Below are 26841 nucleotides of genomic sequence, written 5' to 3' on the forward strand. Positions count from 1 at the left end.
TCAAACTTCTGGGTGTTATAGCGTTCATTGTAGTCGATATACATTTGTTATCAGGTTTTGCTTTGCGTGTTTGCCTTCCATCCTACTCCTGTAGTCGTAGCAGGTAGTATGTGGGAGAAAGAATCCGCCTACTGCACTGATCGTATATACGTCTCTATTACTGAGTTCTCTCAGAAGAAAACACCCACCGCGAACTGTGCTCTGAACACTTGGAAAGTGGTCACAGCATTGAGGAAAATCATATAAAACATTTGCTTGTCAGCTCAAGCGCATATATCACCTCCTCCTATACCCAAATGACAATCAAGCAGTGAGAAAGCAAACTTTATAGAATACATGTACATACACGGTAGCTAACTCAGGCCAACAGAAAGTCACGAGGATGAACAGTCGTAACAAATCCAAAGTTTCATCCATCTCGTATCCCCGTCAACCTCATTACCAATATTCGTGCGAAGAAATTCAGATTCCCACCTCATGGAACTTCGAGTCGCGGTTTGGGCTCCCTCCCTTTCTTGCTTTATCTGCTTCAGAGCTGAACGCGGGCGGAGGTGCCAAATCTTCGTCAAAGTGATCCTTCGCCTCCTCGAAGTCTCCTCCGTCAGATGTCGCAGTCGCTCCGCTGGCAATGCGTTCTGCGGAGCGTCCTCGGATTGCGGTGGCTTCGTCATAATCGCTTGATAGGGAAGATACGTCTGAATAGCGGTCCTCATCCTGATGGGGTACAACCGGGGGCTCGACGTCACCTAGATTGGTCGGGCGGTGTCCTTCGGTCGTCTCCTGATGTGGTGTTGGAATGGTGTTCGAAGACGACTGGGGTTGTGACGTGGAAGAGCGAAGAGCAGCACCCCCAAGAAAGCCCGTCTCTTTCTCTTTGCTCTTGTCATCGGCATCTGAGGGCCTGGAACGGCGCTTCAGCTTGTTCAGCAGGGACTTGAGCCCCTTCGAGGAGCCTTGGGAAGTTGGCGACGTAGGGTCAGAAGACTCGTGCTCGGCTACATGTTGAATATACGTAGCAGATGCTGGATCTTGGTACAAATCGTCGTTATTCTGTGTTGGATCCGCAGCTCCTTCGGCGGCCGGGACTGCTCGTGGGACTTCTTTCGATTTATGCTTCTCTTCCTTGGCCAGGCGTTCCTCCTCTGCTCTCTTCACCCTTTCCACTTCTTTTTCCTGTCTTGCAGCTGTCTTGTCTTCTACAGCCCGGGCCTTTGCAATTCTCTTCTCTTCATCTGTCGCATGTCAGCGTTATCGATGTCAAGGTCGATGACAGAAACACTTACCCCGCACTTGCTTCTCCTCAGCTTTAATCTCCGCGGCGCGCTCCTTCTCAACCCTTTCGCGACGCTTCTTCTCCTCTAGATCTAGTCTTCTCCCTTCTTCTTCTCCCCTTCGTCTCTCATCCTCAGCCAGGCGCTTCTCCGTCTTCTCCGTGATCTCGTCCAACGTCGGCTGGATCCTGGCTTGAGCAATTGCATCAATATCGGCCTGGTCCATCCATTTGCCATTGCCGATGTGAACCTTGCCATGGTTCTCCATGCGAGTCTCCGAATTAGCCAGCGCACGCTGGCGAGCTTTCTCGTCCCACTCATTGACCATTCCTGGTGACATCTTGCCAGTTTCGTCAAATATCTTCTTATCCTGTGCCTGCATTTGTGCTTGCACTTTACGTTGTGCTGCAGCAAGAAGGCTTTTACGATCGTCGTTGCGCTTCTTTGCGTCGAGATCTACTACTTTCTGATTGAGTTGCTCCATTTGCGAGCGAATCCGCCTTGATCGAAAGTCATCCTCATCAGAGTCTGAATCATCGGGTGCGGCAGTTTCGGAGGCACTATGAGCGCGATTTCGTCCACGGCGCATGGAGAGTTTCGAGCGAGTCGGCTGCTCATATCCGTAGTAACTGCGGTAAGCGGCATTTTCGTCGTAGCCAATCTTGGCCAATCTTTCTTGGGCGAGTTTTTGAGCTGCTTCTTGGATGCCGATGTAGCGCATGGCTTGTTGTTTAATGTCGCCTTCGCCAGTAGCAGGTTTCTGGCCATGTGCTGCAGTAGCTCCTGTACGGGCGGCTGACTGGCCAGCTGCTCCATCGATATTTTGCTTTTGCTTTTGCACATCGTATATCTTCTTGGCCATGGAGATTGCAGAAGCTCGAAGGGCATCGTTGTGCTTCTTTTCATCAATCTCAAGAGCCACTGGCGGAGTGCTAGTGTACATGTCTCTCGATATGCTCTTAGCGTGTTGAATGCGTGCTGCCTGCATTGCGCCCGAACCGAGTCGATTGGAGTCAGTTATAGAAGTTACTTGTGGTTTTGCTCGCAAAGACGGGCTGTGAGCAAGTGTAGCAGCGCTCAGCGCATTCCTGGCGGAGTTCCTGGAGTCGGGGTACAGCTCTGCCCGCGCTGGATTCGACTGAGCGCGCTTGCGTCCTGAGGCAGAGTGAGCCCCTGTCGCTGCAGTGAAGGCGTTCTTCCGGCCCTGATCAGTATAACCATAGTCGACCTCTGGGCCCAAATAATTCTTGCGCATGGCGATGTTCGCCGCAGAATTGCCGTCAGCGCTTGCTTCAGGGGCCCACAGGTTCAGTTTCCCCCCATCCCTATGAGCGAGCAAAGCTGCTTTGGAGCCTGCGGCGCTGGCCTCAGGCTGCCACATGGGCGCCATCTTGTAACCGTTTGCTAGCAACGCAGCCTTGCCGGCTGCAGCGGATTGCTCGGGTTTCCACCACTCTGGACTTTTCTTGTTCTGGTCCGCAAGAAGGGCTGCAGTTCCAGCCGAGGATTTGGTATCAATCCCTACTACGGGAAAGCTAGGCAGATCGTGGGCCTTTGCGTACTTGAGGCTGGTAGCAGCGCCTGTAGGCTTTACTTAGTACTTCAAGTGCGACCACAATTCATCACAATTTCGCACTCACTCGATGACGAGAGCTTTCCATCCGGTCCAAGCGGGTTCACGCTTCGTGCTTCGCTTCCCTTGATGGGGCCGTGACTGTGACTGCTACTGTACAGCGCAGCAGCCGACGCCTGGTTTTGCAATGCGCTGTTCTTCGTATGATGCGCTGATGGATCAGGGCAGGGCATACTCGTTCCAGCCGACGAAGGTTTTGGTGGAGCCGCAACTCCAGTATTCCTCAAGGGACCGCTCTCAGCAGTGTGGGGACCGCTCGCTTTGGGCGCTGGTGTCTCCATATCGAAGCAAGCTATGGCTTCAAAGCGCAGGCCTCAGAAGGTGCTTTGAAAATTGGAAGGGTTACAAAACACCAGCGGGAAGGTAGTCGCCGCAGATATGGCTAATGACGATGGTGTTCATGTGGAGTAGCTCTAGGCGCCTCGACCGGTGATGTCATCTAGGATCGCCGCTGGATGCAGTCTAGTTGGGGTCAGACTTCCAATCTGACCTTAGTGTCTTCGGTCTCTGATCCTGGCTGGCCTGAGATCGCATGGCCTGTTCCAACTTCCATTAGATTGTGCAGCAACCAAAGTGGTAAAGTTAAGCGTTAGTCGACTCAGTGCCTTCTTGAGTCGCCCAGGTTGGGGAAGATATCCCTGTGCACATCTGAGGAAACTAAACATCTCGTGTGTAGGAGTGCATCACACCCCAGTGACTTCTGTCTGCGGCGAACTACAACAAACATTTCGTATCCTATAAGCCAAGATGCGATCGCTTAACATTCCAACAGACTTTGATCAAGCCAAGGAAATCGTCACATCCTTACTTCCCTTGTCTCACGAGTGCGACAAAATTTCCGTTCCTGCGTCGAGCGCCGACAGTTTCGATGTCACCACCTACACAACGCTCACCGCATGTATGGTGCATCAAACTATATAACTGCTCGTTTTGCACAACTGTACCGCGACATCACAACAAGTTCCGGGCAGGGGTCGGAATAAATTTGACCATGTTGTAGTTAGCGTGATTTTCAAGAAACTACGTCAGCGTAAACATGGATTCCCACGTCTCCTTTAGCCATCTGCTTCCATCGTCGGTCTCAATATTCCCGACTTGGCTACTTGGCTGTAGTAGCACACGTCCAAACACGTGCAAACATGACGGATCTGCGCTCACCACTGAAGAGCATACTGAATTTTCGCGATGTCAGCGAATTCGTCAACAAGGCTACTAGGTCAAAGTCAGTATTTGAGATGCATAACAGAAATAAACTAATAGATACAGTCGCCTGAGAACTGGATTACTGTACCGGGGTGCTCGTCCTGGTGTGTACCCCAAACATCGTCAACGAAATCGTACTGACTGGAACAAGACGAATCATCCTTCCAAGACCGGCAGAGACTCACAAAGGAGTATGGTGTGAAGAGCATCATTGATCTTCGAACAAAGTGGGCTGCCATTATCGCTACACCTTCTTTTTCTAACCTTCAACAGAACGGAGCACATAGAACAGGCGCAAAAACGAGACGCAAAGGTCAAGGCCTCAGCAGCAGTTCCCCAAACCAACGATGACGTAGCCGAGCCTCTGAAGATACCTGGAGTTACCTATCACGAGATCAATTTCAACGGATCTGCCTTCTCCCGTATGCTGCTTTCGAAGCTATCTTGGTTGGAGTTCCTCCGGCTTGTAGGCCTGATGGTATTCGGGTATCGTCTAGACGCCATCAAAATCTTGGCCCCCCATATGGAAGAGATGGGACTTGTAGGACTAGCTACGAGCTCTCTGGACGTTTGCACTCGTGAGATGAAGCAAGTCTTCGACGTCTTGGCAGACGAAGTGAATTGGCCTGTTTTAGTCCACTGCACCCAAGGCAAAGACCGAACAGGGCTGGTGGTTATGCTTGTGTTGTTCCTGCTTGGGGTTGATCAAGAGGTCATTGAGAAAGACTACGTACTTTCAGAGTCGGAACTCGCACCCGAGAAGGAGCAGAGAATGAAGGAGATCGGATCGATTGGATTGTCTGAGCAGTTCGCTGTCTGTCCGCTAGATGTGGTGACGAGCGTGCATTCGCACCTTCAGGAGAAGTACGGCGGTACTGAGGAGTACTTGGAGAAGATCGGCGTCAATAAAGACACGGTGGACTTGGTGAAGCGGAAGCTGCTAGCAGATGCTTTGGAAACATAGTGCGTCTGCACAAACGGTGTTGTGCAATCCTGCTACCACTACCAGTTATAACATACGGTAGCCTGTATATTTTAGATGCTGCCAAGATTGCCAGAATCGGGTCTTCGGCGATCGAAAGAACTTTCACAGTATCCTAAAGGTAAGCTGCTCACCATGGTACTCCAGAACTTGATCAGATTTCAGCGTCCACCATCCCATCGTTACGCGTGGCTGGAAAATAAAGGCTTATCGTGGGTGTGTTATCGATGTCTATCACTTGTTTCAAGCTAGCCAGGTACAAGCCTCCCCTGGCTTGGGTGTTCGCTTAGGTTCACCGCCCGCAAGCCCTCCAAAACTCGACACCTTTACCTTTCGTCTTGCAAAATTCCCCGGTGTGCAAGATGAGCAGCAATACCTCTGAGGAGAATTTTGAGTGGGTTGAGACGCCTCCGGCGCCCTCAGCCGCGACGCCTGAGTTCGACTGTGGCGTCAAAACTACTTCGGTAAGTTGCATCTCGACAATTCCACGAGCACCCCACCAGCCATTGAGCTATGAGATGGAGAGCAAGCAAGCTGATACATAGTGAAAAACAGTACCCAACCATTGCAAATGCGCCTCTACCCGCGGAAGGATCCGGCCGCGAGTCGTTCAACAATATTGCCCTTATTTCGCTGCTCGTTGGCGTCCCAGCGTACATCACCTGGAGCTGGGGTATGGGCTTCAAGACCTGGGTCTTCTTAGCTATTGTCCTGTGTCTTCCCATTCTCGGACCCTTCTGGTGGCTCACCTCTGAATTCGCACCTCGCAGGAATGAGAAGGCCAAGCTCCCCGGCAGGCCCATCGAGCACTATCTAAAGTTCAACAAGGCCGAGGACCGCGACGCATACTATGGCAAGAAGCTTATTCCCCTTGAGACGTTCCAGGAGAAGTATTTCGATGGCGAGGTGGAAATCAATGGCGACATGCTGGAGGTCCTCGAATGGCGCCACGACTGGTCCAAGCCGCGATTCACCCTTGGACTGATCAAGCACTTCCTCTTTGGCTTCATCCCTGAGATGATTGTCCATTCGAGGTCACAGGGTACGCATATATTATTCAAGCAGTAGCATGTGTAGACATACTAAAGTTGCGGCAGACGAAGAGCAAGTTCGAGACCACTACGACCGCGGCGACGACTTCTACGGCTGGTTCCTCGGCCCGCGTATGATCTATACATCTGGTATCATTTCCGACATCAACAAGGAGGAAAGCCTCGAGCAGCTGCAGGATAACAAGATGGCTATTGTGTGTGAGAAGATTGGTTTGCAGAAGGGCGAGAGGATGCTCGACATTGGCTGCGGATGGGGCACTCTCTCCAAGTTCGCTTCCGTCAACTATGGCGCTCACGTCACCGGTATCACTCTTGGGCGTAATCAGACAGCTTGGGGCAACAACGGCCTCAGGAAGTCGGGCATTGAAGAGGACCAGTCAAGGATCTTGTGCATGGACTACCGCGATATTCCTCGCCCACCCGGTCGCTACAACAAGATCACCTGCCTTGAAATGGCGGAGCACGTTGGTGTCCGCCACCTAGGTTCCTTCTTTGGCCAGGTCTATGATATGCTCGACGATGATGGTGTCTTTTTCCTCCAGATCGCTGGTCTTCGTAAGGATTGGCAGTTCGAAGACTTCACCTGGGGTCTTTTCATGAACAAGTACATCTTCCCTGGTGCTGATGCCTCGACTCCTCTCGGTTTCGTCATCGACAAGCTCGAGGGTGCTGGTTTCGAAGTCAAAATGACGGACACCATCGGCGTACATTACTCGGCAACCCTTTGGAGATGGTATCGCAACTGGCTCGCCAACAAGGACAAGGTTAACGCTAAGTATGGCAAGCGATGGTTCCGTGTAAGTACACATCTTTTATCCTGCTAAATGGTTGCTCACGCTTTCTAGATCTGGGAGTACTTCCTTGCCTATTCTACGATCGCTTCCCGACAGGGTACCGCGTCGTGCTTCCAGATTACCTGCGTCAAGAACCTCAACGCCGTTCATCGTATCGATGGTATCAAGACCCAGTACAGTCTGTCTAGTGCTCTCGCCACGAGCAAGGCTAGGCTCACGAGGAAGGCATAGACTTCACGCGAAACCGGCGGCTAAGCATTCAGCTTGTTCTACCAAGCAGGATGCATTGTCGAAAATGATATGGGGCAAACGAGTCCTGTAGGAGGGCTACTACCACTCGACATCACGGGGAAGAAGAAGTATTGGGGTTTCTTGGCGTGCTCGTCGACGCTCAGCAGCTGATCTACGTTATTTAATGGAGCTCTCGCAAACAGTGAGGCCTCGTGCATTGCATCGCGAAATAGTGATCGGTAAGATCCTAGTGGTAATATTTGGTATAGACTCGGCGTTATTAAGCGTTGATCTCTTGGGACAATACTACATACCAATCTATCACTCTTGATCCAACGCACTCTTCCTTGTGATCACAGACTACCTTAAGCGTAAGACTGTTATAATGCCCATTTAAATCTCAGCCCCTCTCCAATTCTGTGGAACGGGCAGGAACAAATATGCTCGTTGTCTCCACTCTTAGTCTACCGCTTGCCCCACAAATCAGTACTAACAACTCCGCACATTCGAACCAACTGTAATATTATACTACACTTACATCAAGAACTCTCCCTAAGTAGTTCCATACTGTATAGATGGTTTGCATTTACAAATTGACTCATCAATCAGCCAATCAGAGCGAAGCATCGGTGGTATGGTGTAAGTTGATCCCTCGGTCAGCCTTACTCACTCACTGGACTTTACTGACATACCAACAGCTAGTGGTATGACGTCACGTTGTGGTTCTCTCTGCAGTTCCGTGCCAGCCTGGGTTCGAGTACGTGCTAGTCCAATATTAAGGTGGTCTGAGACATTACTAATATGTCTACAGTTCCCAGTACCGCCAATCGTTTTTTTGGTCTTTGGGCTTTCTTCTTCTCTGATGTGTCGCTCCAGAATGCGTGGTACGTAGTGGACTAGGGATATGGCAACACAGGCTACTATGGCACGTTGTGTTGATTTTACAATGTCATGAAGACTCCAGTCACGGCGACAATTGTTCTCACTTTTTCGAAATTTGGAGATTTAGATAGGAACGACGAAATATTGACATTGGCGAAACTTACTAAAGGGACAAAAGAGAATAACTATGCCTAAAAGCCTTGTCGGTAATCGTCCGGCTCTGAAGTGAATCAATAACTGCAATCGCCGATGTACTTACGACCGCCGCTATCAGGATAAGATTGGAGACTATGATGGGCATTATCGTGCCTATGATTGAGTTCAGCACTCTTGTCCTGGATACGGGCACCCACTCGAAGCCGTAGGTTGTTTATCCTTTTGTGTGGTGGTTTTCTCTTTCTTGGTTTCCGTCACAAGCGTTGTTTCTGGCTTGCCGCAGTAAATGCCGGGATACGGGTATGGGCAGCGAGAATCTGCGGAGATGATGGTGGTGTAAACTGACGGATCGAACTTGATGGATGTAGTCTGCGGAGGTTTGGACGTCGGCGAGGGCTTATTTGAAGTCCTTGTGGAACTAGTGGGCGTAGGGGTGCTAGTAGGACTACGAGTGCGACTCACCTCCAGCACGGAGCTTGGCGACCTGTCAGGCTCGATGGTCTGAATCGTTACAATAGAGTCCTCTGCAACTGTCGAAACAAAGCTGTCAAGATTTGCGATGTCACCGTCAAGTGCGTTGTGTTCCTGGCGCTCAAGATCTCCTTGCAAATGGCCCATAGCCCTGGGAAGAACAGAGCCAAAGCCCAGCGGCATGTTGGTAATTGGAACGACGACAATCGCGGTTGAAGATTGCGGGCTTGGTGTGATGGGCTGGACTACGATCGCGGTTGAAGATTGCTGACTTGGTCTAACAGGTTGGACTACAACCACCGAATTCGTGGTGGGAACAGGGACAGCGCTCGAATATATGAAAGTAAACTTCGGAATACCAGTCGAGCTTGACACATGTGGCCCAGGTCCGTGGATAGGAACGTCATCCCACGCAGTACGTCGTGGAGGTGCGGATGATGTTAAGCTAGCAATGGAGCTGGAAGGAAGGGGTATAGGCCATCCAGGACTAAACCGTATGCCACTCCAGGAAGCTGCGTTTGAAGACTGATGCATTGAGCTGCTACCCGATCCGGCTGAGTGCTTCGAAGTGCTGGAGGTAGTCACATTGCCAGTCACAGTCGTTGTGACGAGGATCGTTCTCGTCCGAAGACCCGAACGTTGGGTGGTGGTAGGCTTCGGATGTATGGGAGTGTATCTTGTGATATAGACAAACTTTGTGCTCGTGCTTGTGCTGGTGGAGGCAGGCGAGCTTTCGTTTTGGCCATCATGCCGGGGGACCATGGTACTACTCACAGCCCGCGCAGCAAAGAAAGCTGCAATGATGATGGATAGCATTTTTCGTGTTTTTAATGTTGTGTTGTACTTCTAGAAAGTAATGGAGGATTCTGGTATGGAAAGAACGAGGAAAGGGAATTTTTCAGGCCTCAGCCAGGAGATATACATCTCACAATAGCAAAGAATGTTTCGTGATGTTGAAGTTCCTTTGTCTCGACCTGATTAAAAGGATTGACTCGCCCCTTTTCATTACTCGAAACATGCATCAAAGGTATCGGCTGCTCGGGGAACAAAGCCAAGGCTGGTTTTCGGTTGTATACAATGTGTTTGAACAAGTAGCGACATTTATGATCAGTGGTAGGAAACCGTACGAAGGATGTTCTTCTCATTTCTATTACGATACCTGACGGCGAGGTCTTTGAGGCCTTGAAGTTAGTACCAGTATTGGCTCCTTGATGACTTGTGCTGAGAGCTATGAGATCATCCTCCTTTCGATATTCACAATTTGCTCAATAGACGATATTATGGGGCCACTCATTATGTGTGGCAGAGTCGTGGTAGCGATACCGTTGAGTGTTGTAGACACGCTCGCGAGGAGAAAGCATTCTAAAGAGTGAGCGAAAGTGACATCGTTTTAGCCAAGTGGTGAATAGATTCACGTGGTGGCACGGCCCGCAACCCGCTCCGACTTTCCGGAGGCACACCTCGTCAACGCTCCCGCCCCTCCCATTTTAGGTACTAGACGCACCATCAAAGCAAGATAACACTAACCAAGAAATGGCTTTCACGGTATATTATCATTGGAACAGCTCCCCTGGAGCGAGCTGCCTTGTTAAGCAACGGATCTGCGGCCCAGCTTCCACCATACACAGTCCTCTCAGACGCCCCCAACAACATTTATCTTGTTGTACCCCCTCTGTACAGATAAATATCACGGACAAAAGGCCTTGATATCTGGGTAAGTCAAAACAATCTAATAGGCTGAAAGGAAGTCCTTGCTACTTTGATGAAATTCTCCCGGGACCTTGTACTGCAAACACTCTATTCGACATACAGTACCATCCGAGTCGTTCGAGAAATATAAAGGCTGAGTGGGGATATTTACTTCTGTTAACATCACCATATCTCACCCAACATCGAAACGTAGCAGACTTGCAGCTGTACGCTACAAGGGTTCACAAAATGCCTTCGACAAAAAGCAAGAATATCATCATCACTGGAGGAGCTCGCGGACTCGGCCGTTGCACAGCCCGGCATTTCCTTTCGCTACCGGCATCGCACCGTGTGTTCATCATCGATTATGACGTCGAAGAGCTTGAATACGCTGTGACCCAGCAATTCTCTGCTTACGCTCCGCGCCTCGGCTCCACGATAGCCAATCTGCGCAACCCAGAAGAGATCCGATCCGCTGTTGCCAAAGCCGCGGAATTCTTTGGCGGCCGCATAGATGTGTTGATCAACAACGCTGGAGTCGCTAGAGGATTCTTCAATGCAGGCAATGGAACCATGGAAGACGTTGCCACGGGAGAGCAATGGGAAGCCTATATCCAGACCAACCTGAGCGCCCCATTCTACTTGAGCCAAGCAGTTATTCCGTTCATGAAGAGCAAGAACACTCAAAAGGATGGTACCTACGGTATCGACCGCGCCAAGGACCTGAAGCGCACCGAGGAGTTCAATCAGTTACCCGTCAACCTCCACGGGGATGACAAGTTGGACGAGGGGGGCTGCATCATCAACATCGCCTCCTTCCGTGCCCACCAATCCGACCCAGACTGCGAAGGTTACGCCGCTAGCAAGGGGGGAGTTTTGGCCCTCACACAAGCCATGGCCGTCTCGTGCCAGCGATGGGGCATTCGCGTCATGGCCATCTCGCCAGGGTGGGTCAGCGTCGACCACGAGTGCAAGGCTCGTGACGAGGAGGCGAGAGACAGGCAGAACGGGGCTTATAAAGAGGTTGCGCCGCATGAAGATGGTGCAGTGAAGCTGCGCATTAAGAGCTGGGAGGAAGACCTTGAGGAGCTCTATCATAAACAGCATCCAGCTGGCAGGGTGGGGCGCGGCGAAGACGTGGCTGAAATGGTGGAGTATGTTATAGGTGCTGGGTTCTTGAGCGGACAGGAATTGATCTTGGATGGAGGTGCGAATAGGAGGAAGAACCCGAATATTTGAGGTGGCCCGCAGATCATGGGTCAGTTTTAGAGACTGACTTGCGAAGCTATCGCACTATTCTTCAAATCTGTAAGAGAGTTTTCTAAAACTCCGGTATTAGCCAAAAAAAGTAGAACAGAATAAGGCCAGGGCGGAGTTGTTGTTTTCAAGTACAGTTACAAATACAATAGCCACATGATGCCATTGGGTGATTTGATAGACAGTAGGAAATGCGGCGGTGAATACGCCCACGTGCTGGATTGATGTCCACGCAGTTAATTTAAAGTTACAGATGAAATAAAATGTTGTGATAGCTGCTGCTCGTTGGTGGCCAGTCCATTTATATGGCCGATGCACTTTCTGTGCTACTCTAGAACCTCTGAGAACACGCCGCTGTGTAATGCTCTTACAAAGCCTTAGCTCCCCGGTATCTACCCGTCTTCAAATTGAAAGCGCGTTGATCCTTTAGCCACCGTCGGTAGCTGGCTACGCTGCCAATCTTCTCGCCGTAATAGTCTGGTGGAGGGTTTGCGAGGGAGGAGGCGGTGGGGTCTACGCGATGGCGCTTGATGCGGTTGAAGAAGGCCGAGTCCTTCTGTGCAATGGTCAGTATGCAAACGCTTATCCGGTTCATGAATATCGCCCCAAGTCATGACTTACCTGAGCAAACTCGCCCAGCACGCCCCTATATGCCAAATTGAAGACGCGATTGCCGAAGATAGGTCCAATAAGCCATCCCACAGCCATCATGCCCAATGTGCTCAATCCCATGAGCATAAATGGGTCGAAACCGCCCAGCTGGGCAGAGAGCATCGAATCGTAGCCATTTGTGATCATGGTAGAGAGGCCGTAGTATGTCACTCCAATTGCGCCGACACCCGAGCATGCCTGTCCAATTCTTCGGCGCGTTCGGCGGAGTGCGAAGAAGTCATTCCAAGTGAGTTGGGCTTGCGAGCTAGGTGCAGAGACGGGCGCTGCTGGCTGTGGCGTTGAAGAAGCATTGCGTATTACTACCCTGGCGGTCAAGGTGCGCGGGGAGGTATTGTGGAGCGAGTTTTGTGGTTGCGATAGCTTAGTCCGTTGTCGCATGCATGTCGAGAAGGAAGCGGCCGCTGGCGAGCAAGGCGCAAGTATCGAGGGCGGGAAGCGGTTGGCGAAAGCCCGGGCCGGACACAGCGCACTTCGTGTGAGCATTGTGGGAGTTTGTTTGTGGAGAGGGTGGTGGATGGTCTCGTTGAAGCAGCGTGTGTTGGCTACAAGCATTCTGTTTGATGTTTCAGCAGCGTAGCGGCTCTGTCTTGGCGAACGACCGTGGGGAAACGGCCATGACGTCGTCGTCGAATAAACGTCGTGGGAAGTTAAAGACCACTTGTAAATTTCAATCGAATCCACGGCAGTTGAACATCATTATCAAATTGCAATCTGCCACCTGCTCGAAATTTGAACCTGTCGCGTGTAGCAGCTGGTGCATCTTCTATGCCTTGCTTACTCAATCGAACAACATATGTGCGCATGGCGTTTTCCAGCTCCATTCATCACTCTACACATCAAACAAAAGCCAAACCACATAGGTACAGTGGTGATCATTGTCATGTACCGAGGAGGGTCCTTCCGTAAGCACCTTCATTCTAGCGGCTACTCTAAAACCTGTTCGGTGTTCGTCACATCGTTAGTGCTACCTAGGTAATCTAAAGCAATAGATAAATCCTGCCCTCGTATGCTCCAAGCTCCCGTTCAGCAGGCTGATCAAAGCTGCTGACAAGCAACTCCTTCTTCTCATCCCTAACCGGCTGAGGGAATTCCAGCGCCTGCGCCTTATCCGTGAAGTTGCAAATTGCAACCGCCTTCTTGCCCTTCCACGTCTTGCTGAAAACGAACAGGTTCGCATTCTCTACATCGAGATCGTCGTACTGGCCGTGCACCAGCAAGTCCCTGTACTCCTTTCGCACCTGGAGCATGTGTTTCCAAAATGCGAGCACGGACTTCTTATCCGATTGCTGCTGCTTCGCGTTGCATACTGCCGCGTCTTCGAGCGGTCGCATCCATGGCTTGGCTTTTGCATCTGGTGGTGAAAAGCCGTTATGTGGGGCGGTGGACCAGCTGATCGGTACTCTTGAATGATCCCTTGCAAGATGCTGTAGCGACTTGTGCGCTGCTGCGAGGGCGGTGGGGTCGTTGTTCGTCCTTTGAGCCACCATCTTGTAGTAGTTGGACGAATCGACATCCTTGTACTCACTCATGTCCCAGCTCTCAGGGAAGTTCGTCATGCCAAGCTCCTGGCCTTGGTAGATGAACAAAGTGCCCGACAGCGTGGTCATCATCAGGGCAAGCATCTTGCCGCCAGCGACACGATGCTCGGGTGCATCGGAAGTGAAGCGCGTGATGGAGCGCGATTGGTCGTGGTTCTCGAGGAATACGGTGGTCCAGCCGTCCGAAGGAGGGCGGACCAGGTCTTGGGTGCGGGCGATGGCACGTTTGAATTGAGGCAAGGTGTAGTTCTTCGGTGTAGTTTGGAACTTATAGGGGCCTTGACCGACATCTACTACGTCCTGTTTAGCGCGTTAGTGTCTTATCTGCAAAGGGCTGTAGGTTGAGCGAAGATGGCAACTTACAAACTGGAATACCATATTGAGCTGGTTCTCCTTTGCGCTGACGTACTGCAGGACCCTCTTCATATCTGGTGTATTCGGGCACTCTCCCACCGTCATGGCATCGTATTTCCCCAGAACGGCATTCATCTCAGCCAAGAACTCTGCCATCCTTGGTCCATTGCAATACTGCAGTCCAGCCATCTGCCACTCCGATCCTGGATCTGTTACCGGTGCGTCCAGCATCTCACCCTTGCTGTACATGTTCACGGTATCAACGCGGAACCCATCTACACCCCGCTGGAGCCAAAATTCCATGGCAGACTGATAGATGGCTTGCCGGGTCTCGGGGTTCTCCCAGTTGAGATCGGGCTGCTCGGGGCAGAAGAGATGGAGGTAATACTCCTGTGTGTGCTCGTCCCATTGCCAGGCGCTGCCCAAGAAATTACTAACCCAATTGTTGGGGGGCTTGCGTTGGCCATCGACGTAGCGGGCCGGCCGCCAAATGTACCAATCGCGCTTGGGGTTGTCTTTTGAGGAGCGGGATTCTTGGAACCATTTGTGCTGGTGTACTCATTAGTCCAGAACAAGATCATGGTACAGTGAATGCAGGGAACAATTTTTGCGAACAGCCAAGCATACCTGATCAGAGGTGTGATTGACAACGAGATCTAATATAATTTTCATGCCTCGCTCATGTGTCTCAGCAATCAATCTCTCCATATCCTGCACAGTGCCGTACGGCGCATATACATCCTCGTAGTTGCGGACATCATAGCCCATGTCAACCTGAGGGGAATCATACATGGGACATATCCAGATGATATCCACGCCAATGGAGCGTATATAGTCTAGCTCAGAGATGATACCATTTAGATCACCAATGCCATCTCCGTTGGAGTCTTTGAAGCTGGCAGGGTAGATCTGGTAGACAACGCCGTCTTTCCACCAAGGCGTTTGTACAACTGTCATGTTGTATGTGTCGAAGCTCAGGTAGGAGCGGTGCGTGTAGTGATGAGGAGTTTGGCCGAGGCGAGGGGAAGATGACGTTGAACGGGCAAAGCTTTCCTCGAGAGCGACTTGCAGCAGCTCTTTTATAAACACGTACTATCAGATGATAATCCTATGACAGGGTAATTATCGACAACGCGTTGAATTTTAACCATACCAAAACATTACGCGGTCTGCAGATAGTGAACTGTGGACCTATGCCAAGCCGGGATGATTCTCGGGGTGATTGTTCTCTAACCTTCTCACCACCGCCATTCGTGCAGTGTCGGGCCGACTAGGTCGAGCATCAGCGAGGCAGGATCGAAGGTCACGGGAGATGCTTCGCATGCATGGCGGCTCTATCATGGGGTGTGGGGATTAACGCTCTCCGCATCCCTCAAGAATCTAAGCGAGTCACGGAAAGCGGGGGCTTGGTGTCACAGACACCCTTAACCTACGTGAGCCGACATTCAGCGAATGAGAAGATGGTCTCTGGCAGTTCCCGAGGAACTCCTGGGCGTCGAGTTGCCACTAACGTCTGACCAGAAACTTTGATCTCGCCACGCGTGATGGGCATCTGCATCCTGGCTCATACTGCCAAACTCGGTCCGACTTTAAGCAAATCATCTCACGCCTCCGACATTGCTCAGGGCGAGTTCATCGGGAGTCCTATCCACATCAGCTCTAGCTTTCAGAGGCCTTTCCCCAGACGGGAGAGCTGGATAGGAGCTGTACTGCGGGTGATGGCACTGACACCTGAGCTGTGGCGCCCATCCCCGCGTCAATTGCTCACTCCACTATCTCCTCTTCTCACTTAGCAGAATTTGGACAGAGCATGCTGCTTGCGAATACAAAGATCGAAGTTGTATAAGTAGATTGTGATGATCCACCTTGGGGAACCATCAGCAAGCTTCAAGTTCCACTCCCAGCTCCCCGGTTCAGGAGCTAAAGCGCGAGGTCTTTCGTTGGACACATACTCTTTGCCATTGGCATCGACAACATCCTCAACACCGCCGCCATGTCCCGCCGCAACAGCAGCGTGGTCGCTGTCGACCCCGAACAGGCGCGTCGCGTCTCGGTCGCCGTCCATGATATCCAGCAGGTTACTCACGATGCCAACAAGGCAACGCAATCCGAGCAGAACATGACCCTGAGACAGGGTCTCAAGCTCTATCCCAAGGCCATCGCCTGGTCTGTCCTACTCTCCGCAGCTATCATCATGGAAGGTTTCGACAAGGTCCTCATCGCCAACCTCATGGCTGTCCCTGCCTTCAAGCGGAGGTTTGGCGAACAGCTTCCAAACGGTTCCTACGAGGTCACAGCAGCCTGGCAGGCCGGTCTCACCAACGGTGCCTATGTTGGCGAGGTCACAGGTCTGCTGCTCAACGGTCTCATAGCCGACCACTTCGGATACAAGAAGACAATGATCGCCGCACTGTTCGCGGTCAACCTTTTCATCTTCGTCGTCTTCTTCGCTCAGAACATCGTCATGCTTCTCGTCGGTCTTATCCTTTGCGGTATCCCATGGGGTGTGTTCCAGACCCTGACTTGCACGTACGCCGCTGAGGTGGTCCCTGTCCCACTCCGCCCGATCCTCACAACTTACGTCAATCTCTGCTGGGTCATTGGGCAGTTTCTCGCATCGGGCGTCTTGAAAGGAGTTGCGGAGCGTCCCGATCAGTGGGCATATCGCATCCCTTATGCTCTCCAATGGTTGTGGCCCGTCCCGTTGATGATTGGCATCAGCTTCGCACCCGAATCTCCTTGGTGGCTTGTCCGCAAAAACCGCGACGACGAGGCGAAGAAGATGCTCATGCGCTTGACGTCTGCCGGAAAACATCCCGATTTCAACGCCGACGAGACGATTGCAATGATGCGCCACACCAACGAGCTTGAAAAGGCGGTTTCCGAGGGCACTTCGTACTTCGACTGTTTCAAGGGCACCGATCTTCGACGCACCGAAATAGCAGCAATGACTTGGTTTACTCAGGCCTTCTGTGGAGCTTCTCTGATTGGATACAGCACATATTTCTTCCAGCAAGCCGGGCTCAGCGACTCCAACTCCTTCTCCATGAGCCTGGGTCAATACGCTATCGGTGCTGTTGGTGTCTTCATCGCATGGGCACTGATTCCAAGGGTTGGTCGTCGAACCCTATACGTCTATGGTGACTTCGTCATGATCATTATTCTAGTCATTATCGGCGGGCTCGGAGTCATACCAAAAGGCAATATTGGCGCACAATGGGGCATTGGAGCCATGCTCCTGATATTCGCTGCAGCTTACAACTGCACTATCGGACCCGTTTGCTACGCCATCGTTGCTGAGATCCCTTCTACACGCCTCCGACAGAAGACCGTCGTCCTGGCCCGCAACTTCTACAACCTCGCCTCAATCATTGGCAACGTGCTCACACCCCGCATGTTAAACCCAGGTGCTTGGAACTGGGGGGCTAAAGCCGGGTTCTTCTATGCTGGAACCTGCCTTGGCTGTTTTGTCTGGGCCTTCTTTCGTCTTCCCGAACCCAAGGGCAGGACATACGCGGAGCTCGACATTCTCTTCGAGAAGCGCGTTCCTGCCAGGCACTTCAAGAAGACCGTCGTCGAAAGCTTCCATGTTAGCGACGCTGAGAGCGATCTTAGCGAGAAGAAGGGGGCATCTGCTCATCTCGAGCAGGTTCATTCACACTAGGTTGCTTAGGCTGTTGCCATGATGTGAATATTGGACAATTGACGCATTCTATTGTTATATGGTCTTCTTTTTATATAGTGATATTTTTTCTTGAATGATAACATATCTCTCGTTCAAACATCAAACATTGACCAATCATCCGCTCTCCGTGATTTTCGTGTAGTGATATCTCGGGTTTCCGTAGAACAAAACCGCTGCACACGAGCGCTAATATACAAATCTGACATATTCAAAAGGAAATGCAGCTAAAGCACATACAGTGGATTGATGTCTAATCAGCGCTACGTGTTCCCGAAAGTTGCCATCGACAGACGCCGCGAAATGAGATTCCAAGTCGCCAGCTGTCCAACCTTTGCCACAGCTCTCGGCACCTCAACACTCTGTCCCTGCACATCGGCCAAGTCTTCGAGCCCTGCAGCCGTTTTGGATTGCGTGACCTGGTACCAAGGATCGTTTGCCCCCGGGCTCTGCAGATCGAGGGGTAAATTTGGCGAACTTGCATTGCTAACCGCCTCGGGAAACATGGTCTGTAGCCGTTCCAGCTTTTCCAGCAGGATACCGCGGCGCGTATCGTCCAGCTGGGGGAAGAGCAACACGAAGTCGAGAATGAAGAGAAAATCGTCGATGCGCATCGCCGTCTCATCAAGGGTTGCGGCCGGCACGTGGATCAGTACGTCGGCGATTGTGTCTGTGATCTCGAACAGTTTTTGGGTGATACTGCTTCCGTGGACTTCTATATCCTGACGAGACATGCTACAGACTTGTTGCCGTAAGGTTTTCGATAGCCGGACGGGAAAGAGGAGGGACAGGCACTCTTTCGAGGATCTAGATGAGAGGAGGGTCTGACCCATTGCTAGGCGCCAGACTAGCGTTCGCAGCCATTCACGGGTGATGGTTAGGTCTGCACGCTGCATCATAGATAGATTTGCTAGCTCGCGTGCGTCGTCTTCTGGATCGCCTTCAAGCTCTCGTGATTTGGCTTCGACCCAGGTACTGGTGACACTCTCGCCTTGTGAACCAAGCCAGCTATTCAGAAATTCCGTATCCAGAAGTCGGAAGAGTTTAATAATTTGGTTGAAGCCTTCATGGACCTGTATTGGCACGGTAGGATCATCCTCGGGCAGCGTATAAAGCGGTGGCAGTATAGCTAGTCTGTAGTCCAAGATGGCTATGAAGCGTTCGTGAATGTAAGCTTGCCAGTATAAGCGTTGTCTCCTCGAGCGCTCTGGAGGCGACAGACTAGCAGCGCTTTCCGCATTGTCGATCCGGAGCAATTGAATGATTGATATAGCGTCTCTCATGTAGAAGAAGGCGGCATCGCTGCCTTGCAGGCTCATGAGACAATTATGTATGAAAATGGCCTGCATCGCTCGCATAACGGAAAAGTGGAAATGTCTGTGGGCAGGCCTCATGCTGTCGATTGAGTAATCCATGAGGTTTTCGATGGTTTGAACCACCCCTTCTGTCCTGCGATTGCCATACCGGGTGAGATTAAGCGTGCAGCCACCAAATGCGTAGACGAAGGAACGCACCGCCTGGTCGGTGTCCATTACTTCGATGTACTGCCTTAACTCATGCTCTGTGATGACAGGTTGAACCGGGTAGACCCCTTCCATATAGTCAGGTATTAGATCCAAGAAAAATTCTTTGCTGTACTGCAATGGGAATGGCGATACAGGAGATGCTGCCCTGGGTCAGCAGCATCCTTTCAGAACTTCTAACTCAAACTCTCGGTATAGGACACATACTGGGTTCACCCTCGTTGTGCTCGATCGTTAGTGAGATGGTACCATATGCTGGTTGGAAGCACACTTGCTCCGATTTCGCCGGTAATAAGGGCGGTGAAGTGCCATTCGCGCCATATGTCTGATTCCTAAAGGCCGAGATGATATGCCCTCTCTTTCCCTGCGATCTCTGTTTGCTGGATGGGGAGTATATGCATCGCAGACCGAGATGGGCGCATTGCTGGCAACGCTCCTGTCCGTTGCACTTGACTTTCCGGCGCTTACAAGCGTCGCAAGCTTTCGACACTCTTTTTTGAGCTGGCTGTTCCATTGTAGCGGGTCATGTTGTGCATGTAATGTCTTTGTAGGGCCTCGGTGCAGGTCAGGAGATCCGGGGTTGGGAGAGAAAGTGCGGAGTCGCGCTAATGCCGGGCTATAACGCTGTAACCCATCAATAGCCCCGCTCGGCTGCACATGCAGATTAATGCGCCAGACAAGGCAATGTAGATACAAGCGGCATCAAAGCCGGGGCGAGAACACGATCGAAGCAATCGGAGCTGGGCCGGACATGTGTCTGAGGCGCTGAACTCAGGATTGAGGTACGACCACCACATGGGCCAATAGGATGGACTTCGCCCGGCCTTTTCTCTCTTTTTCTATTCAACTCATCATCGATTCATTTCATTTTGAAACCCCTGGGCACATCGCATCTGATCTACCCCGCCTCTGTTCTCTTCTTCTCCACATATGAATACAAATGTGTGCTCTCCTCCTGTTGGTGGTACCTGCTCATCCTACACCTGTCTGAAGAGTGCGCAGGCACGTCCAACACTAGCTGTCCAGACTGATTCCTTCGTGGTGACATAAATGGGTTATTTTCCACAACTCCATTTGTCGTAAGTGGATAGCTTCGGTGTATAGACGGTTGATAAGGTGGAGTCGGAGAGTGTAGCAGCGCAGGAACTTCGACAGGCTGTGAGAACTTTCCTGCAAGTTCTGGAAGCCGACATCAGACCTGGGCAAGACTACTCTTTACCTCCTTTGCGAGCTTCTTGTGGAGTGTGTCAAATGAAGGCCCAGAGGAAGGTGACAATGATGATCAAAGCGATAATACCTGCTGCGGAGACAACTATTATAGTCGTACGGGACATTAATATGAGTTTAGTTTAGCGCAAATTCCGAGACTGATGATGTAGATGAGGATTTTGGCTTCGTAGCCGTGCCCGTAGGTTTCGAGCCTGTCGCTTCGGATTCGGGCATCATACTCGTTGCGCGGGAAAGGAGAGTGTGGGAGGAACTGATGCGCGTGGTTTTTGTAGGCGTGGCTATTGGAAGCCCACACTATTTCATAGTATCATGGTCTTTGATAACTATCGCCGAGCCAAGTGTGAAGACCTTAGATTCATCGGTGTAGCATGTGCTTCCGTCGGTGTAGCAACAATATCGATCGCCGCCGCATGGTGTATCCGGCCGTATGAGTCGACATAGCTTTTAGATGATGGCTCTACTTTGTTAGCCAAGTGGGAAATGTTAGCAATTGTTATGATGTATTTGAATGCTTGCAATATTGGAGAATGTTCGGGCCGTTCCAGTTCATGTCGCATCAACCCTCCTAAAACATGTACGGTCCACCGAGACGATAGCACAGTCACGGAAAAGATGGTAGGCAGGAGATCCGACTAACATTCTTATACTCAGAAGTACATGAACAACATACCATTTGACAAACACTGATATCCTTCGCTTGTGATACAGCAAGACGTAGACTCATCGCCTGAACAAGGTACAGATGTGTAATCACTTGAAAATGAACCGTCGGGGAAGCAGCATTACAGTCAATTCGTTTTCCCACACATGACCAAAGATTGCTTACTATGATGCAACAACTCTCCAAAATAAGATACCTCCAAGGAAAACGCAAGAGAATGATAGAAGTTGGTAGCGTGCATCTTTGATCAGCTTAACAAGCAACTGAACGCAAAAGCGCGGAGAAAATAATGATGACAAAGAGAGAAACTAGTATGGAGTGACAGTAGCTATGACGAGGAATGAACTCAAGTTATCGTGTCTTCCATCTTGTTTCTGCTTGTCTTGTTGAGTTGAATCCCTCTACAACACCCACCTAGCTTATTCACATAGAGGCTGAGAACATCACCTTATAATAGTGTCTAGCTGCGGCTGCTTCTTAAAAACACACTATGAAATAGTGCTTGTAAAATGGCATACTACTCGAAGGTGGCTTCTTTCCTAGCTGCTAAAAGCGCGCGGCGACTGGATAGCATCACAACTGTCGACCAAAGGTTAGCAAGAGTAGTAGGTACAAAAAGTGATTGTTTTGAATCCTTTATGCACTTTGGGCCCCGACAGTAATTTACCTTTATGTAGCTTGTCCAAGGAAGAGGCACTGACACAAGGATGGGTTCGCACGGAAGATCAATCTGGAGGTGTATACTTGACGCAGTCTAGATTGGAGGAAACTCTTGAATAAGGCTAACTTGAAGGCCAAACCGCCCCAAATTATCCAGATTTGAAAGAGAAGTCTTCCTAGACAGAAGAAGAGACGAAGCCCTGCCTCTTTGCGCTGTAAAGTGAACTAAGAACTGGAAATCTAAGAAAATACCCATCCACACCTGAACGCCGTTGAGAAGCAAGACCATGAGTGACTCAAGTCGCTAGATGGAAAAATGTACGCCTGCAATGCAGGGATACCCGTTACATGCTGGCACCAAATCCCGTTCGTTTCATTCTAGTATATTACATGGATAGATCCTGCAGACTCTCGTTTGGCCAGCCCCTAGTTGACAGTATGAAACGCATCCTCGGTGTCGATACCGCTATACGTAGCCTCCTTCTCGGCCTTCTCCTTCGCCTGAATGTACTGGTACTTCAAGCGGGCGGCTTTCAGCTCAGCCTCCGCGACCTCCAACTCGGCTTGAAGCTTCAGGACGGCGAGTGGCTCATGGGAAGACTCGACGGCATGCACATGGGCGGCTAGAGGACCAGGAGAAACAGAGAAGGCGGGCGTAGGATGTAGAAGGAGAGACTTGCCACCGTAGGAGTCGTCGGAGTCTTCGCGGTCGGAATCGATGGTCCTAGAGGCCCGATGGACGGAGCGACGACTACTGCTCGGCGTAGTGCGGTCCACGGAGGGACGCTTGGTACTGAACTTGTCCTTGCGATGGAAGCCACCATCCTCGGATCGACGCAAACGACCTTGGGATGCCTCTTTTCCATGTTAGAACTGTGTTTGTGATATAGCATTGTTTGAACTTACGCTTGCGACGCTTGGTGGACTCTCGAACGCGAGCCTCATAGACCTCATGATTGCGAGCCTTGCGACCTCGCTTCTGGCCCCTGGGCTCCTCCGGCTCAACCAGTTCCTCGAAGAACGAGTCATAGGAATCTTCCGACGAAGCTTGCTCCTCAGCGTTGACATCCTCTTTGCGCCTAGGATTCTCATATTCATCCTTGAGCTCCTTGATGTCAGCTAGACGGCACCACGGGTGCTTGGGCTCATGCAGAGCGACCTTTGCGCGCAGGTCAGTTTGGAACTCGGGAAGGTTTCCACCCTTCATGCGCGAGATGGCCATGAGGTCCTTGAGAAACTGGACACCCCAGTTACGCGGGTCATTCTCCGTCTGGTCCTTGATATGGTCACGCCGCTCGCAGTCCCAAGCGCGCATACGGATATCTTCAGGAATGATATCCACGGCTTCGGAAACCTTGAAAGAGGAGGCCAAGGCGGGGAGAAGGCAGTTGACCAGATCCTTGGTGTCTGGGTTAAGACTCGCAAAGCGGCCCATGGTGAATAGCTTCCGGGCCAAGATTCGTGAGGCTAAACTGCTGAAATGCTTTAGCTATGGAGTTGGGAGCGTTAGCAATTGGTCCTAGAGCTGTTCTATAGCGCCAGGTAGAATACGGAGAGCGATGTAGAGAAAGTTTCCTCAGGCAAAACGTATCGCGTTTGTTGGCGAGGCTAGTTTGTCGGCTGAGAAGGCATGGTAGTAGCTCACCTTCGAAGAAAGAAAAACTACCTGGATTGAAACCGAGTAGCTCCGAAATTAGAGTTGAGTGTGGGTATTGGAAGAACAGTGTACGTTTTCAGATTTCGATTCTGACAAAGCTTTCGGGGCGCCAAGCGTGAATACCCTCGCTTCGAGCACGCTCTGAGCGTCAGCTGGGTAGGAAAACGCCTTTAAGTGATCGGTGCTGTGATAAAAGACCGCCGTAGGCTTGAAATGACGCGTTTGTAAAGTCGGGGAGTGAAAATGTTGTAAGATATCTTTTCACAGAACGGCTGCCTGGTGCGCTAGTGGGAGAGGAAGGGTAATTCCCGTCTTTTACTATGTAGCTTGAATAATATTTGGACGGTGAGGATGGAAAGAAAGTACTAATAGAGTAGGATGTGGTCCATCTCCAAATACCGTGCTTAAGAGGAAGCATGGACGTAGTGAGAGAGGGGTAGGCGCAACCCAGCCTTACTTTTTAGCCTGGAGATTGACGATATGTGTGCGCAAAAGATGTATTCTAGTTAATACTAAGGTTTTTTATTCTTCAAACAGGAAGATGTCGTGTTAACACCATGTTGATTGGCACCAGAAGGGTTTCAACAAACGAGGGTGCTTCCCCTATGTAATCCTAAGAGCGACCATTGCGAAGGCACATCCGCTATTTAAAAGGACATTCTTAAACACAAACAAGATAGGGGTCAAGGAGGATGGATTGATGAGGACGACGACATCTGGACTGAAGAAGAGATGGCCACCGGCAAAACTTCCCTTCCGCATCGGCACGTGTGGAACATTTCGCTTCGACTTGCCCGCCCAACCAAACACCAACCTTCAACCCCAACATTGCGCACTCAAGGAGCACAAGAGATGGCTACAAAGAGAGAGCGCTCTCCTTCCCCAACTGCTACTTCGGGCATTTTCCGATCCTCGACAATTAAAGAGCAAACGTCCGTTTTCGTTGCCGCTTTCTCTCCTAGCCTCTCCGCCAAAGCACTACAAGCACTCCCGGAATTTAGAACCGCATCACACAAGATTGCAGCATGGCGAAAGCGCTCACGGCAGAGGTCACTAATGCCAAATTCCAATGTTCTGTATGATTTGGGCCATGATGACGACGGAGAGAAGTGGGCGGGAGGACGCGTAAGTAACGTGCTCAAAGACACACAGACAGAGGGTGCTGTGGTCGTAGCGCGATGGTATGGTGGTCAGAACATCGGACCCATACGTTTTACCCACATGGAGAACTGTGCCAAAGAAGCTATTTGGAAATGGAAAGTCGCCGATACGGAGGCAAGGCAAGAGCAGGTCACCAAGAAGCAAAAGGTAGACGAGGAAATGAAACAGAAAGAGTTGGTTAAGAATTTACAAGAGCGAGATTATAACATCTTCGCTTTGCGGAAACTGTTATCAGAAAAGAAAGCGAAGCTTCAAGGTGAAGAGCCGGCGCCACCAACGCCATCTAAACCGCAAGCGTATGAGACGATGAGTATGGAGGCGCTAATGAGGGTCGACAAAGCGAGGGATGCAACGATTGCGTTCATTTTGAAGCATATCGACAAGGTAGATGAAGAGTTGAAGCTGGTGGAGGCATTAGAAGATGGCAAGCCAGATTTGTCGGAGGGTGTGGTCGAACAGGCCACGGAAAAAGACACGACACCAGCGACACCAGAATGAAACAGACGTCAAGCAAGTAACAGTCAAGCTCCTCGCGCGACGAACACATCAGCGCACCCCCTGCTGAGTCTTCATGTACGATATGAAATTCCGAACCGGACCCATCCTTCAATCTGAGCTGCAATAGAGCATCTCTTAAGTCAACGCAGACACAAGGCCTGCTCTGAACTGAAATCCGAGCCCCTGGATGTGTGTAGTCAACCTATGGAACATACACTACATTAACGCCTTCACTCAACCTCACCCGCCAGTCTACCTTCGGCGCTGTAGCACTAGCCACCCGCATATCAGATATTGGCACGTTGGAGCTGCTAGGGTGAAAAACACGGGGTGAGCCTCGGTAGTAAGAGTGAATAAGCCGTGTAAGAAGAATGAAGGAGGTTTTACATTACGACTATGGTAGAGGGAATTAGGGTTTAAAGGCACGGGGTCGTAGATACTCTGAAATAAATGGAATGCAATGAGGATCTGGTGTGAAATGTGCAGTCCTGCTCAGTTGCGTTAATGCTACAAAATCACCCATAAAGCGACGTATAACAGCCGATTTCCGCAATAGCAAGTTATAAAAGTATGTCATATATCGCAACTAGTAATTGGAAAGGTATGACAAACAATACACAAGCGCAAGCTATGAAGTGACAAGGTGTACCTGGAAGTCGGGAGGAAAGACCTATCTTAGTAACATCTGCGACTAAAGGTGCAAAACTTGGTCGACTGTAGTTGAAAGCGGTTGTTAAATTGTAGTACATGATCTAAAATGCCAGCCATGCATGCAATGTACAGTATGTTTACACCTGAGTAATTGGATACCAAATGCCAGCTCGTGTGCGGGTAGTATATCGTACGCGTTAAGCAAGACGACCCTGGGCGTTCTCCTGGTCTCTCCACTTCCGTCGCAGAGCACCCCGTGGTAACTCGGACCTCATCCCAGCTATCTATCCTTCCATCATTCCCAAAGAGCCGCTCTCTAATGGCTCAAATTCCAGCGCCCCTTCTTCAACCTCCTCATAAGCAACTTCCTCCCCTTCTTCGTCCTGATCCTGCTCAAAAAGCCATGTCTCCTCTTCCTGACCAGATGTGAAGGGTTATAAGTATCGCGAGGACCGCATCGAATCTGCATGCTGCCTAATCCTGGATGGGAAGATATCTTGCCCGCCAAGTCCAGTGTTTCGGAGGAAGATGGGACGAAGGAGGGAGCGCTGCCGGGTGCGGCTAGGGTTGAGGGCGAGCATGTTCGAGCGAGCATAGGGCGGCGGGGGCTGAGGAGGGAGATGGTGCGGTTTTGTGAGACAATGGAGGTCCTGAAGGAGCATTAGAGAGATCATTGGACGTCTAGGTGAAGATGTAGGTACCGTTGCGGTGCTGTTGCGCGTGCCAGTGACGGCCTGAGTATTGTGCAAGCGCTTGTGGCAGGGCGCGCTGCAATCCGGAGACAGCGTAGAGAATTCATCGTGAGAAACGAGGACCCCCAGCTGCCGACTTTTGTGTCTCTGTTTTTGAGCTTGATGTTGCGTCGACGGGAAACGAGGCCCTGTCGTCTTCTCCGTCGCAGCGCCGCAAAGCTAAGAAATTCGACATGGCCCG

At 50.9% G+C, this 26841-nt stretch overlaps 12 protein-coding genes across 12 annotated transcripts; 5 read left to right on the plus strand and 7 right to left on the minus strand.

Annotated features, from left to right (window-relative positions):
- Window positions 1-10: 10 nt before the first annotated feature.
- K460DRAFT_338575 (uncharacterized protein) lies at window positions 11-3295 on the minus strand. Its single transcript, XM_040931055.1, has 3 exons — window positions 2912-3295; window positions 1284-2852; window positions 11-1232 (listed from the first exon to the last, which is right to left on the minus strand). The coding sequence occupies exons 1-3, from the start codon at window positions 3183-3185 to the stop codon at window positions 463-465; spliced, it is 2613 nt and encodes an 870-aa protein (XP_040788442.1). The 5' UTR covers window positions 3186-3295; the 3' UTR covers window positions 11-462.
- A 687-nt stretch (window positions 3296-3982) lies between these two features.
- K460DRAFT_386286 (uncharacterized protein) lies at window positions 3983-5296 on the plus strand. Its single transcript, XM_040935579.1, has 4 exons — window positions 3983-4126; window positions 4171-4211; window positions 4259-4334; window positions 4381-5296. The coding sequence occupies exons 1-4, from the start codon at window positions 4044-4046 to the stop codon at window positions 5069-5071; spliced, it is 891 nt and encodes a 296-aa protein (XP_040788443.1). The 5' UTR covers window positions 3983-4043; the 3' UTR covers window positions 5072-5296.
- Window positions 5297-5394: 98 nt separating this feature from the next.
- Window positions 5395-7570, plus strand: K460DRAFT_312781 (S-adenosyl-L-methionine-dependent methyltransferase). The gene is made up of 4 exons (XM_040930229.1): window positions 5395-5553; window positions 5645-6131; window positions 6187-6938; window positions 6987-7570. The coding sequence occupies exons 1-4, from the start codon at window positions 5452-5454 to the stop codon at window positions 7164-7166; spliced, it is 1521 nt and encodes a 506-aa protein (XP_040788444.1). The 5' UTR covers window positions 5395-5451; the 3' UTR covers window positions 7167-7570.
- A 799-nt stretch (window positions 7571-8369) lies between these two features.
- K460DRAFT_417073 (uncharacterized protein) lies at window positions 8370-9491 on the minus strand (the record flags this gene model as incomplete). The annotated part of the gene is made up of 1 exon (XM_040937851.1): window positions 8370-9491. The coding sequence occupies one exon, from the start codon at window positions 9489-9491 to the stop codon at window positions 8370-8372; it is 1122 nt and encodes a 373-aa protein (XP_040788445.1).
- A 688-nt stretch (window positions 9492-10179) lies between these two features.
- Window positions 10180-12009, plus strand: K460DRAFT_366729 (NAD(P)-binding protein). The gene has a single exon (XM_040933438.1). It carries the CDS (start codon window positions 10614-10616, stop codon window positions 11601-11603), a length of 990 nt encoding a protein of 329 aa, XP_040788446.1. The 5' UTR covers window positions 10180-10613; the 3' UTR covers window positions 11604-12009.
- On the minus strand, window positions 11728-12829 carry K460DRAFT_366731 (Pam17-domain-containing protein). Its single transcript, XM_040933439.1, has 2 exons — window positions 12243-12829; window positions 11728-12177 (listed from the first exon to the last, which is right to left on the minus strand). The coding sequence occupies exons 1-2, from the start codon at window positions 12774-12776 to the stop codon at window positions 11989-11991; spliced, it is 723 nt and encodes a 240-aa protein (XP_040788447.1). The 5' UTR covers window positions 12777-12829; the 3' UTR covers window positions 11728-11988.
- A 181-nt stretch (window positions 12830-13010) lies between these two features.
- K460DRAFT_417076 (glycoside hydrolase family 13 protein) lies at window positions 13011-15334 on the minus strand. The gene is made up of 3 exons (XM_040937852.1): window positions 14813-15334; window positions 14195-14734; window positions 13011-14131 (listed from the first exon to the last, which is right to left on the minus strand). The coding sequence occupies exons 1-3, from the start codon at window positions 15140-15142 to the stop codon at window positions 13271-13273; spliced, it is 1731 nt and encodes a 576-aa protein (XP_040788448.1). The 5' UTR covers window positions 15143-15334; the 3' UTR covers window positions 13011-13270.
- A 402-nt stretch (window positions 15335-15736) lies between these two features.
- On the plus strand, window positions 15737-17969 carry K460DRAFT_366733 (maltose permease MAL61). The gene has a single exon (XM_040933440.1). It carries the CDS (start codon window positions 16179-16181, stop codon window positions 17847-17849), a length of 1671 nt encoding a protein of 556 aa, XP_040788449.1. The 5' UTR covers window positions 15737-16178; the 3' UTR covers window positions 17850-17969.
- A 161-nt stretch (window positions 17970-18130) lies between these two features.
- Window positions 18131-19904, minus strand: K460DRAFT_281811 (uncharacterized protein; the record flags this gene model as incomplete). The annotated part of the gene is made up of 2 exons (XM_040928522.1): window positions 18131-19533; window positions 19598-19904. The coding sequence occupies 2 exons, from the start codon at window positions 19902-19904 to the stop codon at window positions 18131-18133; spliced, it is 1710 nt and encodes a 569-aa protein (XP_040788450.1).
- Window positions 19905-22367: 2463 nt separating this feature from the next.
- Window positions 22368-23376, minus strand: K460DRAFT_377225 (uncharacterized protein; the record flags this gene model as incomplete). The annotated part of the gene is made up of 2 exons (XM_040934950.1): window positions 22368-22798; window positions 22848-23376. The coding sequence occupies 2 exons, from the start codon at window positions 23374-23376 to the stop codon at window positions 22368-22370; spliced, it is 960 nt and encodes a 319-aa protein (XP_040788451.1).
- A 1042-nt stretch (window positions 23377-24418) lies between these two features.
- On the plus strand, window positions 24419-25733 carry K460DRAFT_366735 (uncharacterized protein). Its single transcript, XM_040933441.1, has one exon. It carries the CDS (start codon window positions 24451-24453, stop codon window positions 25255-25257), a length of 807 nt encoding a protein of 268 aa, XP_040788452.1. The 5' UTR covers window positions 24419-24450; the 3' UTR covers window positions 25258-25733.
- Window positions 25734-25889: 156 nt separating this feature from the next.
- On the minus strand, window positions 25890-26790 carry K460DRAFT_395440 (uncharacterized protein). Its single transcript, XM_040936045.1, has 2 exons — window positions 26610-26790; window positions 25890-26558 (listed from the first exon to the last, which is right to left on the minus strand). Exons 1-2 carry the CDS (start codon window positions 26705-26707, stop codon window positions 26225-26227), a joined length of 432 nt encoding a protein of 143 aa, XP_040788453.1. The 5' UTR covers window positions 26708-26790; the 3' UTR covers window positions 25890-26224.
- Between the last annotated feature and the right edge of the window lie 51 nt (window positions 26791-26841).

The sequence above is a fragment of the Cucurbitaria berberidis genome (genome assembly GCF_010015615.1).
Source record: "Cucurbitaria berberidis CBS 394.84 unplaced genomic scaffold K460scaffold_3, whole genome shotgun sequence".
Lineage (NCBI taxonomy): Eukaryota > Fungi > Ascomycota > Dothideomycetes > Pleosporales > Cucurbitariaceae > Cucurbitaria > Cucurbitaria berberidis.

What these genes read in the sequence shown, in the direction of transcription:
- K460DRAFT_338575 (XM_040931055.1), bottom strand. Translation starts at nt 3,185, where the DNA reads ATGGAGACACCAGCGCCCAAAGCGAGCGGTCCCCACACTGCTGAGAGC. An exon ending in TGGAAAGCTCTCGTCATCGA is followed by an intron (nt 2,853 to 2,911) that starts GTGAGTGCGAAA and finishes TAAAGCCTACAG; the next exon opens with GCGCTGCTACCAGCCTCAAG. An exon ending in TGAGGAGAAGCAAGTGCGGG is followed by an intron (nt 1,233 to 1,283) that starts GTAAGTGTTTCT and finishes GACATGCGACAG; the next exon opens with ATGAAGAGAAGAGAATTGCA.
- K460DRAFT_386286 (XM_040935579.1), top strand. Translation starts at nt 4,044, where the DNA reads ATGACGGATCTGCGCTCACCACTGAAGAGCATACTGAATTTTCGCGAT. An exon ending in AACAAGGCTACTAGGTCAAA is followed by an intron (nt 4,127 to 4,170) that starts GTCAGTATTTGA and finishes TAATAGATACAG; the next exon opens with TCGCCTGAGAACTGGATTAC. An exon ending in GTACCGGGGTGCTCGTCCTG is followed by an intron (nt 4,212 to 4,258) that starts GTGTGTACCCCA and finishes GACTGGAACAAG; the next exon opens with ACGAATCATCCTTCCAAGAC.
- K460DRAFT_312781 (XM_040930229.1), top strand. Translation starts at nt 5,452, where the DNA reads ATGAGCAGCAATACCTCTGAGGAGAATTTTGAGTGGGTTGAGACGCCT. An exon ending in GTGGCGTCAAAACTACTTCG is followed by an intron (nt 5,554 to 5,644) that starts GTAAGTTGCATC and finishes AGTGAAAAACAG; the next exon opens with TACCCAACCATTGCAAATGC. An exon ending in TGTCCATTCGAGGTCACAGG is followed by an intron (nt 6,132 to 6,186) that starts GTACGCATATAT and finishes AAGTTGCGGCAG; the next exon opens with ACGAAGAGCAAGTTCGAGAC.
- K460DRAFT_366729 (XM_040933438.1), top strand. Translation starts at nt 10,614, where the DNA reads ATGCCTTCGACAAAAAGCAAGAATATCATCATCACTGGAGGAGCTCGC.
- K460DRAFT_366731 (XM_040933439.1), bottom strand. Translation starts at nt 12,776, where the DNA reads ATGCTCACACGAAGTGCGCTGTGTCCGGCCCGGGCTTTCGCCAACCGC. An exon ending in TGCTGGGCGAGTTTGCTCAG is followed by an intron (nt 12,178 to 12,242) that starts GTAAGTCATGAC and finishes ACCATTGCACAG; the next exon opens with AAGGACTCGGCCTTCTTCAA.
- K460DRAFT_417076 (XM_040937852.1), bottom strand. Translation starts at nt 15,142, where the DNA reads ATGACAGTTGTACAAACGCCTTGGTGGAAAGACGGCGTTGTCTACCAG. An exon ending in TCAATCACACCTCTGATCAG is followed by an intron (nt 14,735 to 14,812) that starts GTATGCTTGGCT and finishes TGAGTACACCAG; the next exon opens with CACAAATGGTTCCAAGAATC. An exon ending in TCAATATGGTATTCCAGTTT is followed by an intron (nt 14,132 to 14,194) that starts GTAAGTTGCCAT and finishes CGCGCTAAACAG; the next exon opens with GACGTAGTAGATGTCGGTCA.
- K460DRAFT_366733 (XM_040933440.1), top strand. Translation starts at nt 16,179, where the DNA reads ATGTCCCGCCGCAACAGCAGCGTGGTCGCTGTCGACCCCGAACAGGCG.
- K460DRAFT_366735 (XM_040933441.1), top strand. Translation starts at nt 24,451, where the DNA reads ATGGCTACAAAGAGAGAGCGCTCTCCTTCCCCAACTGCTACTTCGGGC.
- K460DRAFT_395440 (XM_040936045.1), bottom strand. Translation starts at nt 26,707, where the DNA reads ATGAATTCTCTACGCTGTCTCCGGATTGCAGCGCGCCCTGCCACAAGC. An exon ending in CGCGCAACAGCACCGCAACG is followed by an intron (nt 26,559 to 26,609) that starts GTACCTACATCT and finishes ATGCTCCTTCAG; the next exon opens with GACCTCCATTGTCTCACAAA.